Source organism: Ylistrum balloti, unplaced genomic scaffold, assembly GCF_031769215.1.
Source record: "Ylistrum balloti isolate Yb309-2 unplaced genomic scaffold, AGI_CSIRO_Ybal_v1 Utg369916, whole genome shotgun sequence".
NCBI lineage: Eukaryota > Metazoa > Mollusca > Bivalvia > Pectinida > Pectinidae > Ylistrum > Ylistrum balloti.
The window spans coordinates 206,798-228,139 of NW_026782036.1; the positions used below are offsets into that span (position 1 = coordinate 206,798).

The 21,342-nt window shown below is 37.5% G+C and overlaps 1 protein-coding gene across 1 annotated transcript; it reads right to left on the reverse strand.

The window, feature by feature from the left end:
• Positions 1–1,240: 1,240 nt before the first annotated feature.
• On the reverse strand, positions 1,241–19,601 carry LOC132546791 (neuronal acetylcholine receptor subunit alpha-10-like). Its single transcript, XM_060210507.1, has 7 exons — positions 19,562–19,601; positions 14,335–14,424; positions 5,791–5,930; positions 4,868–4,912; positions 3,957–4,066; positions 2,543–3,090; positions 1,241–2,201 (listed from the first exon to the last, which is right to left on the reverse strand). The coding sequence occupies exons 1-7, from the start codon at positions 19,599–19,601 to the stop codon at positions 1,387–1,389; spliced, it is 1,788 nt and encodes a 595-aa protein (XP_060066490.1). The 3' UTR covers positions 1,241–1,386.
• Positions 19,602–21,342: the final 1,741 nt, after the last annotated feature.

Consider the following 21,342-nt stretch of genomic DNA (forward strand, 5'->3'; position numbering starts at 1 on the left):
ATCATTAGCAGTGAGACATGAACAAATTATTTATCTTTATGTGAAATATTCAGTGTTGCCATTAACACTTTTGAGCAAATCGCACACATAATACCAACAATTCCTGCTCGGTATCCGTCTGCAACGTAATCCACATTCAAAGATACGCATGTTTGTTGTCGAAGAGACGCGTTAAGTGTGATTTCATTGAGACTTATCAATTCCCCTGAACATCGAAACTCAAGCTTAAGCATTGGAACTTCATCATCGGAGCAAGACTGTTCCTTGGCATTTGAACTTAAGCTTCGAAGTAACGCTTCCTCTGGACATTGGAATCTAAACTTTGGAGTAGGGCTTACCGCTTACCCTTGGCACTGAACTTTAGTTGTGAAGTTAATCTTTTTCTTGATATTGAAAACAAAACTTTGAAGCGAAGCTTCGAAGATGGCTTTTAACTTGATAAAGTTTCTTCGAAGTGGAGAATATCCAAGATGGTGATGTTTCAATTTTTCGGATGATCCTATTTTGTTGTTAAGTTTCATTTTCTTTGTCATTAAAGCAATTTAGAGCTTACAACAAATATGCAACTTCAGGATCTTGGATATAAAGGAAAAAAGGTACCGTTCAAGTGCATTGATCCAGAATAAAATATGTTGTATCATGAGTAAAGATTTATAATGGAAATCATGATAAATACATTCTAATATCGTATTAACGTTGTCAACATCGAATGTAAATTTTACATCACCTATCGCAGCATAAAAGATAAGACGGCAGCTATGACGTCAAATCATTCTGGCGTAAGCATTAGCACAATAGACATAACGTCAAAGCTTAATGAAAATACTGTAAGTACAGATTTGACCATGGAGAATGCAAGTGCTTATTTCTGACATTTGAATAATCCAAATGAGATATGACAGCTGCATGAAAAGACAATTATTGGTGTCAGAAAAAGACCATTTTTACAAATATTTATATTTGTCTTTTTCAATAAACAAAGGCAACAAAGCAAAGGTAGAAAAGGTGGCAGTATTTTTAAAAAAATGCAATCTTAAAATTGGAAGAAATGTTGGACTATGTACCATCATTCTGACAGAGAATAAAAAAATCTACAAAAAATCGTCAGATGTGAAAACAGTAGCTGGTGCCATCCAATGAGAGAAGGTCGCAATCATTTTGTCGACGCCTGGCGATTATTATTGTTTTTTTTTTTTTTTTTTCAAAATCTTCTGTTGGAAACGGAAGGCCACACGGGAGATTTTGATATTATTATTGTTAAATTAATGACACGATATCGCCGAAAGGCGGAGTGTTTTAATAGCTGCTAACTGACGATCATAAAGAAATATACTTCAATATCATGGTTCTTAAATAATGAAATTCGATTGCCCAACTGGTGTTGCTTTACGTTGATGGAGCTGTAGACGGAACTATGACTAATACCGTCGTTATGGTAACAAACATGCTGACCAGGTATACTAAAAACAATGCTTTGTCGACGACTTCTGCCACAAAATACCACTGGCGTTTTCGCTCCATTACAGCCCGAGATCTGTTTATTCGGAACACTTGCTCCATATAATCTTCGTTGAAAGTGGATTCGTTGTGTAAACTCACTGTTTCTTCCTCCGTGTCGTCAGTATGTAATGCTCTTCTGTAAGAACGCCTGTTTCGCAACATCCGTCTATATGACGTCATGTCACATGAGGAAGAACACTGACCATCATCTGCTTCAATCTCGGTCTCCCGCCTATTGGATCCTAAATGATTTGATGAACATTGAGGTACGCATCCATTTCCCTGAGTTTTTGTGTCACCATTTGTAACGATTTCACTGTCGTTATAACATACGTTCATCTGCACATAGTCTCCAACATCAAATCCGTCATACATGCCGGTCAAGGTGTCGGCCGTGTCCGGACCGTAGTCTTTTATCCGGTGGTTTTGGATCCCCAAGGGATCTGTCATAACAAGACAGGGTCGGTCAAGTGGTGCAGGTGGTACATAGTCACGCTCCTCGGCACACAGATCGAACTGAAAGTCCCAGGAACGAAGCTGAGTACATACCAGTTTACTGAGACAAGTCTCGCAGAACCAAAGAACCCATGAAGGCACCATTGGAACTGGCTTGAGACCGCCATGTTTTTTTATGATGAGTACAACAGTAGCCATTATCATTGATATACAGTTCATGGTCATCACCAGGAATATGAAGATACCTATAAAATGATAATGTTGTAGATACAGGTGCGTGTTAAACCTTATTTAACTTTATAAAGTAAAGCATAACCGAAATCCTTTTTAAAAAAGTTTTAGAAAAAAGTATCTGAAAACATCTTGTAAAAACAATATAAAGAATTCATAACAAATTTATCGTGGAAAACAACATCAAGCTTAAGAATGAAAATATTGCAAAAATATTGGTAAGGGAAATGTGTGCAAATGAATGGAAATTAAATTTCTATGAATTTAACAGGAAACAAATGTCAGGAAATGCTGAATCATTAATGAATAAAAATCGTATGAATTAAATAGAAAATGGATTTAGTGTCACTCTTACCTAAGATTGGTGTCGTATTGGTATCTGGTACATTTTCAGCAATCAATAGTTGTAACACATATAGTGTCAGAAACACTGTCAGACCAATAGAAATCTTCTCGCCGTGGTGGCAAGGCAGGAGAAACGTAGCAAGTGTGAGAACACACAACATGATGGTCGGTGCTATCACGATGTAGTCATAATAAATGGACTTGCGTTTGATTCTCAGGCCAAAGTTGATCATGGGATGACTACCTGGCCCGGGACAGCATGTCTCATTGGCTACTGTTCTGTCCAAGGTTACCCCCAGAAGGTCAAACTCGCTGTTGAGCATGTAATCACCAAGATCAGGTTTGGTAGGGTACGGCTGCAAGTCAATTTTAGATCCGTCATATATCCATGATCCAAAGTTTATCCGGCATCGCTGACTGTCGTATGGAAAGAACTTTACATCCATTGAGCATGCGCTCTTAATCATCAAGGGCACTGTCCATTTGATCCCACCATCACTCTTGATCATTAACTTACTTCCTGTTACGTTCACGAAACCGTCTAATTCCCCTCCCGCTCTGAAACAACAAGACAATTTTTTCGAGTACATTTCAGTCATACAGATTCCAAGTTTGCTTTTATCATACTTTAATCTAGCAATTGATATGTAACGTTGGAAACCGATTCGAAAAATTGAATTATTTTTTGGTAAATATTGAACAGATGACGAGTGACGAGGACGAGAAGCGCAAAGACCTTGAATTAGAAAAAAAAGTTCTGAAAAACCCAACAATAAAAAAAAAAAAAAGAAAATCACGAGAGCAAGAAATCTTTATTTATAAGATAAGTTGTATCTAGCAATGGCATGTTATTCTATCTAAGTAAGAATACGTTGTACATTGGCTTCACAAAAACACAGCAACAACTTGAAACCGCCACTACGACTGACGAGAGGAAAACGAACAGGAACAACGAGAGGCGGTGAAGTGACACAGAGGCAAGAAATTGAGGAACATCATGAATAGTTAGATATGTTGCGGGTAGAGTGAGCAAGAAATCAAAGATAAACAGGAAAGAGATTCCATTGTCACGGCCTAAATTACAATGTGTATCACTATCATGAACGTACGTGTCAGAAGGCGAAGGTTAAGGTATCTGGTGAGTGACGAAAATTTGCTTCACTGCAAATGTTCTGATCTCAATTTTTCAAAATTTAGAGGTCTTAACAGGTAACAATGACATGCATTATTCACGTAAGTTAGGAAATCGGCTTTTAGTTTTTGTATCAATCATATCTTTCAGGATATCTTTTTTTCAGTTGTATTCCATTCTTGAACATTGTGAAAAACAGAAGCCTTCGAGAATGAAAACCTTCACAAAATTATAAGTATTCGACCGATCAAAAGATACTGTTTTCCTGGGAGAGTGTCAAATGGATACTCACGTGTTGAAGATGAATATATCAGGGACCCACACATAAGTAGACGCTACCATCAACGTGTCCAGTCCTTCGTAGTCACTTGGGTCCCACTGTAAGTTTTCATCTACCCAGCTCTGTGATGTCGTTAGAGATCAAAGGTAAAACGAAAATAAACGTTATAATTCATTAATCATGTTTTTTGTGTCCATCAAAAACATATATTACAGTTCTATGAGACACTGAAGCTAACCGAATCCCATGTTTATATTTAATGATATCGACATATGACGATTACAGGCTAACAAAATATTACTCGGTCTTATCAATTTCCATTTTCAAAAAAAGTACATCAAAATAAAAAACACATTTTTTCTTGGAACTATTTTGTTGCTGTTTGCGTTGTACAATAAATCTCTAGTGTCGCCACCTATAGTCTGTTCCCCAATATATACTTGAATGAAGTGACCCTTTTTAATAGAGCCTGATGTTATAGTGATAATGTTTATGAAAATCCTCGTGTTTTATGTAAATATAAGAATTTACATTTTTTGTTTTGTTGGTCACGAATTGTATTATCAATACTGGGTAACTACAGTCTATACATATATCACTAAGCGACCGTTGTGTTAACAAGCAGTTATTCATGTGTAGCTACCCCACCGATACAGGTACAAAAAAGAGAGAAATCTATCAATAATCCATGGTTACTTCCCTGTCTAATCGAACCAATCAAAATATTTCAAAATGGTCACATACTGATCGCGCCGCCTATTTCATGACATGTATCAAATGTTTTTGTCTGAGTTACAGCAAATTTATCGTACAATCATGACAACATAGACTAGTGATACAGGTTGTAAAATGTCTCCATGTTAGTTTCCATGGTATGTTACCGTTTCCATGGTATTCATGCTATATAAACATGACCTACTGACCTCTTGTATCCACATTGATGTCGTCATCACCTGTTTCTTCTCGTCCTGAAACAACACCAGATATTCAAACATTTCCTGAGAACACATATATCTTTCTTACGTTAATATACGATTTTACAATAAAACACTTTTAACACATCTTTCGGATTTTATAGAACTAAGAAAAAAACTGCTTCTTGATTGCAGAAAAATGAAAAATGGAGTAGAATTCTATTTATTACTTTGTAGGGTTTTTTTTTTATAAAAAAGTGAAACTTTAAAACAAGAAAAAAAATAACGTTCCTCCTCCTATTCCTTTGGCAAATTTCGACATTTTCTTCCATGTCAAACACGTTGGCTGCATTGCGATGTCATAACATACTTAGGAGGTGTATGCGACGTCAAACCATTCACCAAATACAAGGACGATCCTCCTTAAAGGCACCCCGAAATATGAACTTCATAAAAGAACGTGATATAAGCGAATAGTTATGACGCAGAGCATGCAATCTAATTCCGGTGGTGAAAGGAAACATTTTCTAAATCTCATCACGTTATAGAGCATGATGAACGTTCTCATCAAGTGAGATGAAAATGCCGTCAAAGCTGTTATTCAGTTCATCCATGATAACATCATAATAAGGTTCTCAAATCGCGGAACTTATTCAGATGTGTGCGATATATATTGACATTAAAAGTCTTAACTGGTTTTCAAAATCTCTTCGTGTTAACATTTCACAATAATAATGAATTAAATGTTGTACTTCTGCTAAAGTTTGTACTCTGAAATCTTATTAAGCAACAATTATATCTTCTTTAGATATGTATGATATCAATTTAAGTTTCGTTCTGTGCCAGCTGACCTACTGTATTCCAATCAATGTAGATAGCCGACTGACGTGTACCCCACGCAGTAGAACTCGCTGTTTTGGATTTCCACTCACCAAGTCGAGGATTTGATTTAGGGCCACGCCAAATTTTATGACTACTGGAAGGCTGATGTTGTTGATGGGCCTCGGAGTTGTATCGTAAGTACGGAACAGATCTCGGAACAACAGCTTCTCTGTGCCGTTACCGACCGTGCCTATAAGAACAACAACAAAATACCAAAATAAATATATCACTGTCACATTGTCTTTGGTGCCCGGGAACGAAATAAGAATATTTAAAACAAAGACATACTTTTCAAACGTCTTCGAGAATTTAAAGATAATTTGGACCTGTTTTCTTCTGGTTATGTCTTTGAAACTTAATTAAAATACGACGTATATGGAATGAACTTTACCATGTGAAACAAAAATATTGCAGCTTTTGGATGTTTAAGCATCTAGGGATGCAATGCTCTACAGAGAGGGCCGTACCAATTCACTCCCGCGCAAGATATCGTACGGACATGTTACATAGAGAAAAACAACAGGAAATACCAACTACCAACAAACTCAAATTAGACAAACGTCGGGCAAAATATGAACAAAAGAAAAATTAATATGGATACTCCTGACAAGGATGAGCAAGAGAAAGCGTCCTCGGCCTAATAGACGACATCCGCCACAACTGATCGTAACCACGAGTAATATTGATTTAGACTCAAAATGTGTTGCAATAGCAAAGCGTACATAGACATGTGACATACCATACATAAAAAGGTTGAATACGAAATGTACAGCTGTCAGACGGAAGAAAAACCCATCCGCACATTTTCATCGGAAGCGGAATTATGCACCGACAGAATTACATTTGAATTTTCGAGGTTTCCGTGTAGGAGCCCGTAATTGGACCTTGCTCAGGATGCCAGTCAAACTCAGAGCACATATAGATGGAGAAATAAATATGTTGAGATAACACGTCGCTGATATCCGGGATAAAGTCGTGATTGGTTTGTTAGCTAGTGTAATTTGTCCCCAGTCTTCAATCACATTAAGACCTGACTCTCAGAACTCGTTTATATTCATAATCTGAAGTTGCCAGTTCCGTTGGTAATTTAGAAGTATTTTTGCTTCGTCGCCCCTCTATACAAGTAGTATTTGTCTTCTGTTTAGTTTGTATCATTATAACAGGATAATGACTGAGACTATACAAAGTTCGTTCGTGACATTCTATCTGTATAAAGTAACATTATACACCAAGACAAGATTTCGAATACAACACATCTAAGTCTTATACTACAAAACAAGGACGGTAATGGTCACCTGATTTCTACAACAATACACCGATATGTCTTAACGGTCACTTGAATTCTACACAAGGCTCATGGACCGTAACCGTCACCTGAGTTCTACAACAAGAGGCACAAGGGCCGTAACGGTCTCCTGAATTCTACGACAAGAGGCCAAAGGAACGTATCGGCAACCTGAATTCTACACCAAGAGGCGTAAGGACCGTAACGGTCTCCTGAATTCTACGACAAGAGGCCCAAGGACCGTAACGGTCTCCTGAATTCTACGACAAGAGGCCCAAGGACCGTAACGGTCACCTGAATTCTACGACAATAGGCCCAAGGACCGTAACGGTCACCTGAATTCTACGACAAGAGGCAAATAGACCGTAACGGTCACCTGAATTCTACGACAAGAGGCCCGAGGACCGTAACGGTCTCCTGGGTTATACAACAAGATACCCAAGGACCGTAACGGTCTCCTGAGTTATACAACAAGATACCCAAGGACCGTAACGGTCACCTGAATTCTACGACAAGAGGCCAAAGGACCGTAACGGTCTCCTGAGTTATACAACAAGATACCCAAGGACCGTAACGGTCACCTGAATTCTACGACAAGAGGCCCAAGGAACGTAACGGTCACCTGAATTCTGTAAGAGGCCCATGGACCGTAACCCCACTTGGGTATTTATGAATACTGTCATTGAGAAATATAAAACATCAGCTTAAGTCTCTACCACCAAGCCCCCTGGTGTATAATGACCTTACTTTAATGATTGGCTTCCTCAAATGATTATTAAGATTGCATTGGATTGAAATTCACTCGGGCGACGACGACGAGCGAAATCTGCTGGCTATAGGTCAACCTTGCTCACTCCCCACTAATGTGTAATGTGAGACTCAGAGGTCATCAAATTTCGTTAAAGCACCTTTAGACATTTTTATCCATGAAGAATATTTGATTCTACCATATCTCGATCTTGAGTTGACATTTGAGATCTGAGACAATCTGACCCCTTTTGGCTACATCCAGCAGCCCCTTGGGGTCAACCAGGGTCAATATATATATAACATCAAACAGCCGTTGAGAAAGAGTCCGAATGGATCTCTCAAATTCAAGGCATTTATAACGATGGCAGTTAGTGTTTCTCCACAACTACAGCTAAAACAGTGGTCTTTTACCTTACGGAAGTTCCAGTTATGTTTCAATAGGAAGCTAATTAATCTAGAAGTGTGTTGGTAGATACAACAGCAAGGCAGGAAAAATGACAAAAAAGAATCGAGTCTTATAAAAACACATCGTATGAGGTACATTGATTTGATGTCCTAGAGAGGTAATGTCATATAGCAGCTTATTCGCTACAGAAAGGGAAAACGACACAAATTGTAACAAAGAGAAGTCGTAAGTCACCAATATGATACAAAGAAAGCATTTGGCGTACATTTTAGTCTCTCTTCAATACGAAATACGAATTCAATATCGAGCACTCTAGCTCTGGAATATTATCGACTTATTTTCCGCCCTTGAAGAGCAGTTAGGGACCTTTTCTCATTTAATGCCGACAGTCTCTATGAACAAAAAATAATGTTGATATGATTAATTTTTAATGTTCAAACTACATCGATATTTCATACAAAGAATTGCTCCAAGATACACTTGTGCACGGCAATTTAGGATTCTTCCGAGAAAACATTCTATGGGTTATTGATGAGTGTAGTTCAGTCTATTTTGATGAAGCGGCACAAATACCAGCCGATATCTACACACATAATATTGAAACATAAGTTATATTCTATACAACGGTAATGAAACTGCAGCACCTTGTCTGTATATATTTGCTTGTTTGTATTTTTTCATCACTGCGTGAGTGTGCATATCTATTTTGAGACTTTTTTTTTTGTATTTTTTTTTTTTTTAAATTTGTACAGCAGTAAAGAAAAGGACAGTTATAGATAAGAAAAGATAGAGAAACGGACAGAGAAAAGAAATGGTGCCTAAGGAATAATGAAGAATTCCTTTTTCATAATAATTATATTTGGAAATAAAAACTTTCATACATACATTAAATATGAAAAAACCCATCAGAGACTTGGCAAGGCTAGTTATATGACGTTTATCGTTTAATATATGGTTTCTAGTAATCTCTTTTTTATATTTCTTTAAAGGTCAGGAGATCATTTAACCTTTGTCTTTAGCTTTATATTTTGAGTGGTATACATATCTTTATTTTGGTCCTTTAGGGCAGAAACGGACAAGATAGTTTGCAGACATCTGGCCTTGTATATATAGAGTTATCCACACTGGGGTTTTTCGTCATATAAAAAAGATAAATGTCTCCTTATCTTAAAAAATGGAATCAATAATACATCTGATAAAGACTCAGAATTTGATAAAAAAAATTATAATGATATCTCTTTTTATTTTATCTGACTAACCATTCCATAAAAATATAAAAAGTTCTGTATTCTTCTGGATCTGGCAAGGATATAAAAAATATAAAAAGATAGATGAGTTAAAATATGAGAAGGGACTTAATGATGTGTTTTCTTTCACGAAGTGTAAGATTTCTTCTATTCCAAGTGTTAATGATTTCAGTTTTACCAATATGTCTCATAGTTAAGTCTGGGGGTTTGGTGTAGGTCCACATCAAGCACATTACCTAATACTGTAAATTTAGTAATACCCAATGTAAATTCCACTCTGGAAAGTATATGTCATTACTATATTTTTTACTGCCGATCAAAAACAACTTGTATTTTGCCTTTATTTACTTTTAGACCAGCACATTTTGTAAAGTTAATTAATTTTGAGACTTGATGTTCAGGCAGTACTTGGATTGCTCCCTCAATGAACATGATGCGGAAGGCCTTTATTGGATGAATGGCGTCTTGCCGAGATCATAACCACAACAACATAAAACGCATCTCGGATCTTCACACAAGGTAATATAAGTCTAATGTTCTACTGACGGAGTCATCCTTCCATCCCCAACCCCGATTTGTCTGTTAGTTCCGTAGTGTCTATAAAGTTATTAATTATCACTCTGGTTTGAGACACTGACTATATTTCGTAAAGTATATATTTTGGAAGTGCAGTACATATTGACTATGATATTTATCATTGTGTTTAGCACTTACTGGCTGTATATTGTTTCTATTCCTGGAAAGTTACTGATATATATCTAAATGTAGATATATCTAAATGTGTGCTTAATATATATGGTATAAATCAGCTTATTAATTGGATGTCGTATTTATCCAGTGTTTGACACAAACTGACTGTATATTGTAATTATCTGGTACATATATGTGACACTGACTGAAAAAGATACTTATCTGGTATGTGACACTTGATGATTGAATATTACATTTTCTCCAGTATGTGCTTTCTACTGACTGAATATGGTATTTATCTGTTATATGACATTTACTGACTGAATATGACATTAATCCGACATGTGACACTTCCTGTTTAAACAGGTTAGCGCCTAGTGTGTCGGCCATTCGAGAATTGAACTTTCGAAAATAAGTGCATTTCACAAAATCAAATTAGATATCGTTAAGCTCCATCAATCAGTTATAGAGAACAAGCATCCTTAAACAATGACAATGGTAGAGATGGTTTCCTGTGTGTCGGAGTGGCGGCTATCTGTATCGATTTGTAGCTGTGACATCCTATATAATTGTGGAGAAGTGGGAGCAGCGATAACGGACACAAAACAGGAACAAACTAATTTGCTCTCCGCTAAATTTGACAATTCAGCTTGCCTTTTAGCTTTTTATAGTTGATAAAGAATGAAACGATCTTCCTGGTAATTGGCAAAGCGATAAAAACGCATGCTCTGACAGGAGACACTTTCCTATTAATTGTTAATGAATTAAATTTCATGGAAAACAGTCGAACTTCCCGACTGTCAATAATCTGGCTGTCAGACAACCTACTTTAGACGAAGAGACTATTATCTTCATTTCTTGGAGAGAACAAGGTAAAATATGTAATATCTGCGTTGTATTTTGTCCATATTTTCAAAGGAATGTTGTAATAAGTTACTGCAGAAGTTGCTTGATGCCGATCAAATGTAGAGGTAACAAAAGTCCGAATATATACAGGCTGGTATTTCTAATTGCTGACGGGGTAAACTAGGCATAGATTTAGCATACAGTAGGACCCGAGGTCCAGTACTGGTGAATAGACAAGACTTTGTGAAAAAGAGAGCTGAAGTTCATTTAGGTCACATTTACAATAACACTACACTATAGTGTGTAACGAGTAAATGACCATGTAAGGAAGGATAGGATCGATATTTACATATATAAAAAATCATCATATCATTTGTAATCATGATAAAGGCGAATTTCACGATAAAAAAGGCAAATGTTGTTGTTGTTGTTTTTTTCACGTGACCTCACGCGATGGACACCTACCAGTAAAACAGACACTTAGTCCAACCTCGCAAAGTTTTAAGCGATGTATATTTAAGAGATTATAGATGCATATAGATACCAACATCTCGTAACGTTATACAATGTATTTACTGTTACTTACAAGTTTAAAATGTCCACATGGTTTTGTATTCAACAACAAATAAGTAATTGTAGATAAATAAATAAACACGATGTAGATGTGCAACTTCCTGCTCAGAGGTCTCACTGCTTCTGAGGTCCGTATTTAATCAATAACTTGGGTTGGAGTGTAACGGCGGTTCGATTTGTATCGGCAGGCTCCTTATGGCCTGTATGCCGTGTGCGAATAGATGTGATTTACTTCACTCTGTCAGACAATATCAGATATTGTCTATCATGTTTGATAGTGGACTATAGTTTGGTCTCTAGTTCACGTCTAGGGAAGGTATAATATGAAAATTGGTGTCTGGGTATCAGTATCCGGAATATGTGGGTTTTTTTTTATAACTGCAGGCATCCGGATATCTGGTTTCGTTGTATTGGTTAGTTGTCTATATGTTATCTTAACTATACATGAAGTTCAGTAGATTAAATGTATGTCACCTGTTTCATAAGAACTTATAATGTAAGGGCCCCAACCTCCCGAGCGAAGCTCTATATGGCAGTATATATACATAGGTAAACATGTAGGTAATAAACATAGTTGACTCTATCCTACTGTGTCACAATAGCACTTGTCTCAGTTCAGGCGGATTTTCTCATACACTGTCTTGGTTAATTATCGTTTTAATAGGGAAATACACACAGAATAATTATCTCCTGATTAATCTTCTGATTAATGGAGAGAGAGTCTCTTTTGTCATTTCATGACAACTTACACAAACATTTATAATGAGAATTGAGAACGTCACAATTAAGAATAGAACCGTGTCATCACTGTATGGACTTTAACCATCGGATAACGCCATCTATTGTGTAGTGCATGTCATGCACTAATTGATGATATTGCCATTCCGAGGGATTAATCTTGCTAATCTGTTATACAGGTTCAGTATGTGGTAAAGTATTCGTCCAGAACAATATAATTCTATTATATCACTAACGTATAGTTCAATTTTGGATGAGAAGCATGTAGTTTAAAATGGGTTAATTTCCGATTTCAATTTTCATTAATTATTGAGAAAAAATAGCTGATGCAATTTGTACATGTATTTATTTTAAAAGCCTTACATATCTTGTGTGAAAGATGGATGGTGTAAAAGGTCAAGTTTACAGGTCACGAACGTGTTTCAAGGTCATAACAGGTCAAAGAATAAGTGAGGATGAGTTACACACAGGGGATGGTTTTGATGTATATATTGGTTTACAAGCGTGATAACGCACGTGCCGGTAAATACTTATCTATATCCACACCAGTGTGTAAAGCTCTCTAATGGAATGGGAGGTTTATAATCTGCAAAACTATCAACTCTCGAGATGAGATTTTCTGCATGCGAGGAATGCTGACTAAATATCGATTTTAATCCTTCAGGTTATAATTACAATGCATTCCATCGATGTCTTGAAAATTGAATGGGTTCAGAATTCTCTATGTCAATTTTGCATGCAATTAAATTGCAGTGTGGGTTGATCACGTGACGACCTGTGTGGACACACACACACAGGATTTGATGACGTCACCACAAGCTAGCAGCTTTAGAAAGGACACGATAACAATTTGTTTTCGTAGATAACTTTACTTAGTGACATAATGCGCTAATTAATCATGCCTGACGAATCCTACGCCTTAAAAATTGACATTTTAACTAGGCCCAGTTCTCCGCAGAGACATTAGCAGCACTTCACCTTGTTGTACACGAATCAACGCAAAGGTCTGCCTATTAGCATCATATGCAAATTGTGAGCTAATCATGTTACATCATCGGCCAATCAACTTATATGTAATTGCATTTTAATTTCTCTATTAAAACACATGTCTGTGTATTAATACTGAATCCCCTCCCTTTTAATATAGGTACGAGTTTATCCACAACGCCAGTGTACCTGTATCAACCACACGTCGGTTTACGTCATCGAGTTAAATCTATTTTAGTTAATTTCTATAGTTTTTGTTATTCCTGAAGTAATGAATTATATAATAGATTAACGCCCAAAAACTGGTGGCGTCATATTTATTGGATTCGATTTTTACAGATAATTTCTAATGGCCTTTAGTATTTTATTTTCAGTGTAGTGTACGTTAAAAACAACCAAGTTACATGATATCCAATGCTACCGCTGATGTTAGTCCTTGACCTGTAAATTAAAACTCACTTGAGTTTATGAACATAAAGACTATCACATTGGTATTCTAAATTTTAGATAGGAACTCCAATCTATATTTGTCCCGCTGTCCAACCATAAACACCTATCTGTATATCCAATGTCAAAACACCAATGTCAAGTAATCACTGCTGTCGATCCAGTTTTGATGAACAAACGTACATATACATGGTCCTAATCTGTTGTTTTTATTATCATTCTATTATTATAATAAGACATTTCAAATAATTCCATCAACATAGGATGATGTATAAAATAGACCCAGTTTCTTGATAACCTGTTCTCTGTAAGCGAGATAAGATTATTGCTCGTGGTATGGAGACATTTTGAAGGAGGAAGGCGGTAGTGAATAAAGATTCGAGAGGCTCTTAAAAGTGCCTTAATGACTGTTTATACCCTAATATCTACACGTATACATGAAGTACACATACGTACATTATAATCTCAGGTCAGGTTACTGGTAGTATTTTCCAATATAGCAATATAACCATATAGATGTTTATAAGACGGGTGTTGAACCATGGATTTCGTCTAAAGCTACTCCGCAGCTTTAATCAGTATGCTATCGACCGCTAATTCTACGTAAATCACAGGTAACACTCACCATAGGTGTATCCTATAATGGCTAGCCCGATACAGAGAAACAGAACAGCATCCATTCCTTCCACAGTACCGGTATATGGCACAAACACGCCTCACCACCACCAAGTCTAATAATCCAGTCTCAGAGCTGCTTGTTAAAGACGAATTCACACCGTTATCGGTTCTCGGTCAGACATTTTTTTTCATAGCTAGAGAATGCTGACTGTTTCCATATTCCATCGTCACGTAGACATTCAGCTATATATACACAAGGTTAGCTTTATACATTGCGGACTGGTGGAATTTATATTCAACACCAGACTGCCGATGCTGGAATCGGCACCATATAGCTCAAACACAATCACTACAACGGTCTTATCAAAACCTGTAGAAGCAAGGCTGCCGTCCCTCCGTGCGTGATATCCAACTGAAATTGTTATTTATAAAACCATGTTGAATCTATTCGTCACTATATACCTCCTCTCTCTGTTTATACTCATAAATAGTCATTATACATGTAAGAATATACTGATATTGACGAAGGCGTTTGGCAAGCAATTGTCACCACACTGAGAAAGTAGCAGGAATGAAGCAATAGACGAATTCAATTGCTCACGGTGTCGATTGCCTGACGAAGTCATACAATGGAACAGAATTTGTGGCTTTACAATCACAGTTCCCGCCCATTCCTAAGACAGGGATATTCGGATCATAATTCGAGGTCAACACAAGCTGATTACACTAAATGAAGGAACTGTATTTTCTACAGAAAATAGAGACACCACACACGGAGTAACACAGACATCAACCCAAGTTATACAGACATTGTAAATACACAAAGTAAATCAGACATCATACACAGGGTAACACAGACACCCTACACACAGCAACAACACACAGTAACAGACACCCTACACACAGTAACATACACCTTACACCTAGTAACAGACAACCTACACACAGTAACTACACATAGTAATAGACACCCTACACACAGTAACATACACCCTGCACACAGCAACAACACACAGTAACAGACACCCTACACACAGTAACTACACATAGTAATAGACACCCTACACACAGTAACATACACCCTGCACACAGCAACAACACACAGTAACAGACACCCTACACACAGTAACATACACCCTACACACAGCAACAACACATAGTAACAGACACCCTACACACAGTAACATACACCCTACACACAGTAACTTACACCTAGTAACAGACACCCTACACACAGTAACATACACCTTACACCTAGTAACAGACACCCTACACCTAGTAACATACACCCTACACACAGCAGCTACACATAGTAACAGACACCCTACACACAATAACATATACGTTACACCTAGTAACAGACACCCTACACACAGTAACAGACATCCTACACACAGTAACAGACACCCTACACACAGTAATAGACACCCTACACACAGTAACAGACACCCTACACACTATAACTTACACCCTACACACAGTAACATACATCCTACACACAATAACATACACCCTACACACAATAACATACACCCTACACACAGTAACAGACACCCTACACACAATAACATACACCCTACACACAGTAACAGACACCCTACACACAGTAACAGACACCCTACACACAGTAACGGACACCCTAATCATAGTAACACACACACACATCTTACACATAGTAACGCAATCATCACAGACACACATACAGAATAACGCATATAATATTCGCATAATAACACACACATCCTACACACATTAATACACACATCCACACTCAGTAACATACATATCCTATACAGAATAACACACACATTCTACGCACAAAGACACACATCGTGCACACAGCAATACACACCTCTCACACTCAGTAACACGAACTTTCTACACAAATTAAATCAAACAACATACACAAACTTAATGTACCACATACAATCCACACGCAGTATCACACACATCCTGCACACAATTATACCAACATCTTACACGAAGTAAATCAGACAGCATACACACAGTAACACAGACATCCTACACAAGGTACTACAGACAACATACACACAGTAACACAGACATCCTACACAAGGTACTACAGACAACATACACACAGTAACACAGACATCCTACACAGGGTACTACAGACAGCATACACACAGTAACACAGACAGCATACACAAGGTACTACAGACAACATACACACAGTAACACAGACATCCTACACAGGGTACTACAGACAACATACATACAGTAACACAGACATCCTACACAAGGTATTGCAGACAACATACACACAGTAACACAGACATCCTACACAGGGTACTACAGACAACATACACACAGTAACACAGACATCCTACACAAGGTACTACAGACAACATACACACAGTAACACAGACATCCTACACAGGGTACTACAGACAACATACATACAGTAACACAGACATCCTACACAAGGTATTGCAGACAACATACACACAGTAACACAGACATCCTACACAGGGTACTACAGACAGCATACACACAGTAACACAGACATCCTACACAAGGTACTACAGACAACATACACACAGTAACACAGACATCCTACACAGGGTACTGCAGACAACATACACACAGTAACACAGACATCCTACACAGGGTACTACAGACAACATACACACAGTAACACAGACATCCTACACAGGGTACTACAGACAACATACATACAGTAACACAGACATCCTACACAAGGTATTGCAGACAACATACACACAGTAACACAGACATCCTACACAGGGTACTACAGACAACATACACACAGTAACACAGACATCCTACACAAGGTACTACAGACAACATACACACAGTAACACAGACATCCTACACAGGGTACTACAGACAACATACATACAGTAACACAGACATCCTACACAAGGTATTGCAGACAACATACACACAGTAACACAGACATCCTACACAGGGTACTACAGACAGCATACACACAGTAACACAGACATCCTACACAAGGTACTACAGACAACATACACACAGTAACACAGACATCCTACACAGGGTACTACAGACAACATACACACAGTAACACAGACATCCTACACAAGGTACTACAGACAGCATACACACAGTAACACAGACATCCTACACAAGGTACTACAGACAGCATACACACAGTAACACAGACATCCTACACAGGGTACTACAGACAACATACACACAGTAACACAGACAGCATACACAAGGTACTGCAGACAGCATACACACAGTAACACACACATCCTACACAGGGTACTACAGACAGCATACACACAGTAACACAGACATCCTACACAAGGTACTACAGACAGCATACACACAGTAACACAGACATCCTACACAGGGTACTACAGACAACATACACACAGTAACACAGACATCCTACACAAGGTACTACAGACAACATATATACAGTAACACAGACATCCTACACAAGGTACTACAGACAACATACACACAGTAACACAGACATCCTACACAAGGTACTACAGACAACATACACACAGTAACACAGACATCCTACACAAGGTACTACAGACAGCATACACACAGTAACACAGACATCCTACACAGGGTACTACAGACAACATACACACAGTAACACAGACATCCTACACAAGGTACTACAGACAACATACACACAGTAACACAGACATCCTACACAAGGTACTACAGACAACATACACACAGTAACACAGACATCCTACACAGGGTACTACAGACAACATACACACTGTAACACAGACATCCTACACAGGGTACTACAGACAGCATACACACAGTAACACAGACATCCTACACAAGGTACTACAGACAACATACACACAGTAACACAGACATCCTACACAAGGTACTACAGACAACATACATACAGTAACACAGACATCCTACACAAGGTACTACAGACAACATACACACAGTAACACAGACATCCTACACAGGGTACTACAGACAGCATACACACAGTAACACAGACATCCTACACAAGGTACTACAGACAGCATACACACAGTAACACAGACATCCTACACAGGGTACTACAGACAACATACACACAGTAACACAGACATCCTACACAAGGTACTACAGACAACATACATACAGTAACACAGACATCCTACACAAGGTACTACAGACAACATACACACAGTAACACAGACATCCTACACAGGGTACTACAGACAACATACACACAGTAACACAGACATCCTACACAAGGTACTACAGACAGCATACACACAGTAACACAGACATCCTACACAGGGTACTACAGACAACATACACACAGTAACACAGACATCCTACACAAGGTACTACAGACAACATACACACAGTAACACAGACATCCTACACAAGGTACTACAGACAACATACACACAGTAACACAGACATCCTACACAGGGTACTACAGACAACATACACACTGTAACACAGACATCCTACACAGGGTACTACAGACAGCATACACACAGTAACACAGACATCCTACACAAGGTACTACAGACAACATACACACAGTAACACAGACATCCTACAAAATTAACACACACGTCTTAAACAGAATAACTCTGACAACCTACATACAGTAACTCAGACACTTACAAAGGACGGAACAGTCTGCTGTTAATTTTACATAATTTAATATAAAGATCAGTTAAGTGCCACCAGCGGTAAGAGTCTGCTGAAATTAGCGTTGCGTGTGGTCGTATTTTCCTTTTTTTCAATGAGAAGAGGATATAATCGATGAGGAGAGGGTATAAACCTCTTATTTGTAGTCTGCTATTGTAGAGATGACGAGTGGGGCTTGGCTGTGTACATCATTTATATTGATCGTGGGACACAGTATACCATCAGCAGAAATCCACATTACTTGATGGCTTCCCCTTACGTTCCAAAGAGCGTCTCCACAATAGATGGAGACAGACCGATAAACACATGGCCCAAGTATATCCGGCTAATAATGTATCGATGGAAACGACACCAAAAACATTAGGATAAATGATGTTTTATCATAAACACATCCTAAATATTTCGACTACAGTGACAAGGTTTCGTTGGAATATTGCCCAAAACATTCGGATTAGGGAAGTTTCGGATTAAACCTGATAACATAAGTCTGGACAACCGAAAAAGGTTCGTTTGAAATATAAATAAGTAATATTCTAAATCAATATACACTGATGGCGAACCCCTCCCTCCCCAGCCCCTCTTACCCGCGTAGTGAAGTGACGTTATGAAGCTAGGTAACGTCATCGTATCGCACACCTGGAGTTTGCGCGTTCTAAAATGCATTCATGAAATATAATTCGTTTGCAAAAGGTCCTTATACCAACCTTTGTCAAACTTTTGAGTTTTTTTTTAATTTGTTTTAATAGAATGTCAATATTAGGTAGAATAAACATTGGAATTTCGTATTTACGAAAATGATATATGAATTTTTGTGAAATATTTTGTCGCTGTGTTATTAGTAAATTAGATATGCTGTTTTATTATGGCAGTTATTAGGCCGGCAAACTTGAATGTTATCGATATTTTGTATCTGTAGACTTTCGAATAGATAAACATGAAACTGTATTTCAAGGAAACTACAAATAAAGGCGTTAACTTTCTATTTTGTTTAGGTTATCGGGAATAACTGCAATTGGACTCGAGTAAATCCTACATTACCGGCTTCGCCAGTTATTCAATGTACCCGACTTCAATCCTAGTTATCCCTCGATAACCTCAACAAACCGGTAAACTAATCCTTAGATATCTGGACTACAATAGTAAGGTTTCATATGGAAGAATGAACCAAACATTCAGATTATGAAGTGTCAGCCAAAAACACAGTATAAAAATATCCGTACTTACAAGGTTCGTGCAACATGTAATCATTACGTGTGTATTGTACTGTTTCTTTTCTTTTTACTTTCATCTCTAGAATCAATATTCTTGTCCACCATTTTGATATCGAATATGACCAAGATATCACCATGAGAGGTATATGTGTAGATAATTTACGTGATTCATTGTATGATCAAGCCGGTTTTTATCATAAGGGTAAAGAATACGACCTTATAACACCAAAACCAGACCCCTGATTCTTGTCGGACTTGGTGATGCCCATTAATAATTCTGAAATATATAAATTGTTGACTTCACGGAGCAATGGTGATCATCGCCAATATATGAAGATCAGTCGACCTTACAATTCTGAGTGTGTGTGTTATTCCACATGCATTACTGGGGTTATTGTTTTACACAACTTCAGCATGTTTAATACTGGGTGTTATCAATATCTGGTGATGAAAACTTGACAAAAGATGGCAATTGTTATATGATTCGATATTTCATTCATCAAATCCACACAAAGATTTAAACTTGATTTCATATATACCAAATGATCAAATTCCTTCCACTTAATTCGCTTGTTTTGTGAATAAACTTACATCGTATATAAAAGCTAAATACGCCATGGTCTCTAAGAGACGGATAGACGTTCGAAATTTTAGAATTTTCTATCCATTTCTAAGAGATAATAGCTGTTGGTTTTTTTAATCATGTTGTAAGATAATCATTATCTCAATGACACATGGAAATCAAAATACTAAAACCATTTATCAAGACTTCTCGTGAAATCCTGTTTAGAATATGTATTGATTGCACGAGTCACTATTAGATAATGTAAGTTCAGGCAGTGTAGTAGCAGCTGACAAAACTAATTCTTTATAGAAACTTATTTTATAAGTGTTGCTCAACAATCGTATAACTTATAAATGGCGGGTGCCGTCGATGAAGCAGAGGACGCTTACTCTTCTGGAACATTTTGTCTTATTCTCCTTGTACTTTATCAGGAGTCTCCGTGTAAATATTTCCTTTGTTCATATTTTGTCCTAGTTTAATGGAATTTGAGTTTGAATTATGATTATTTTGCCTTGTTGGTATTTTCTTGATTTTTTAAATTGTCCTTGTTGGCTTGGATCGGATATAATTGTAATTCGTTATGGAATTC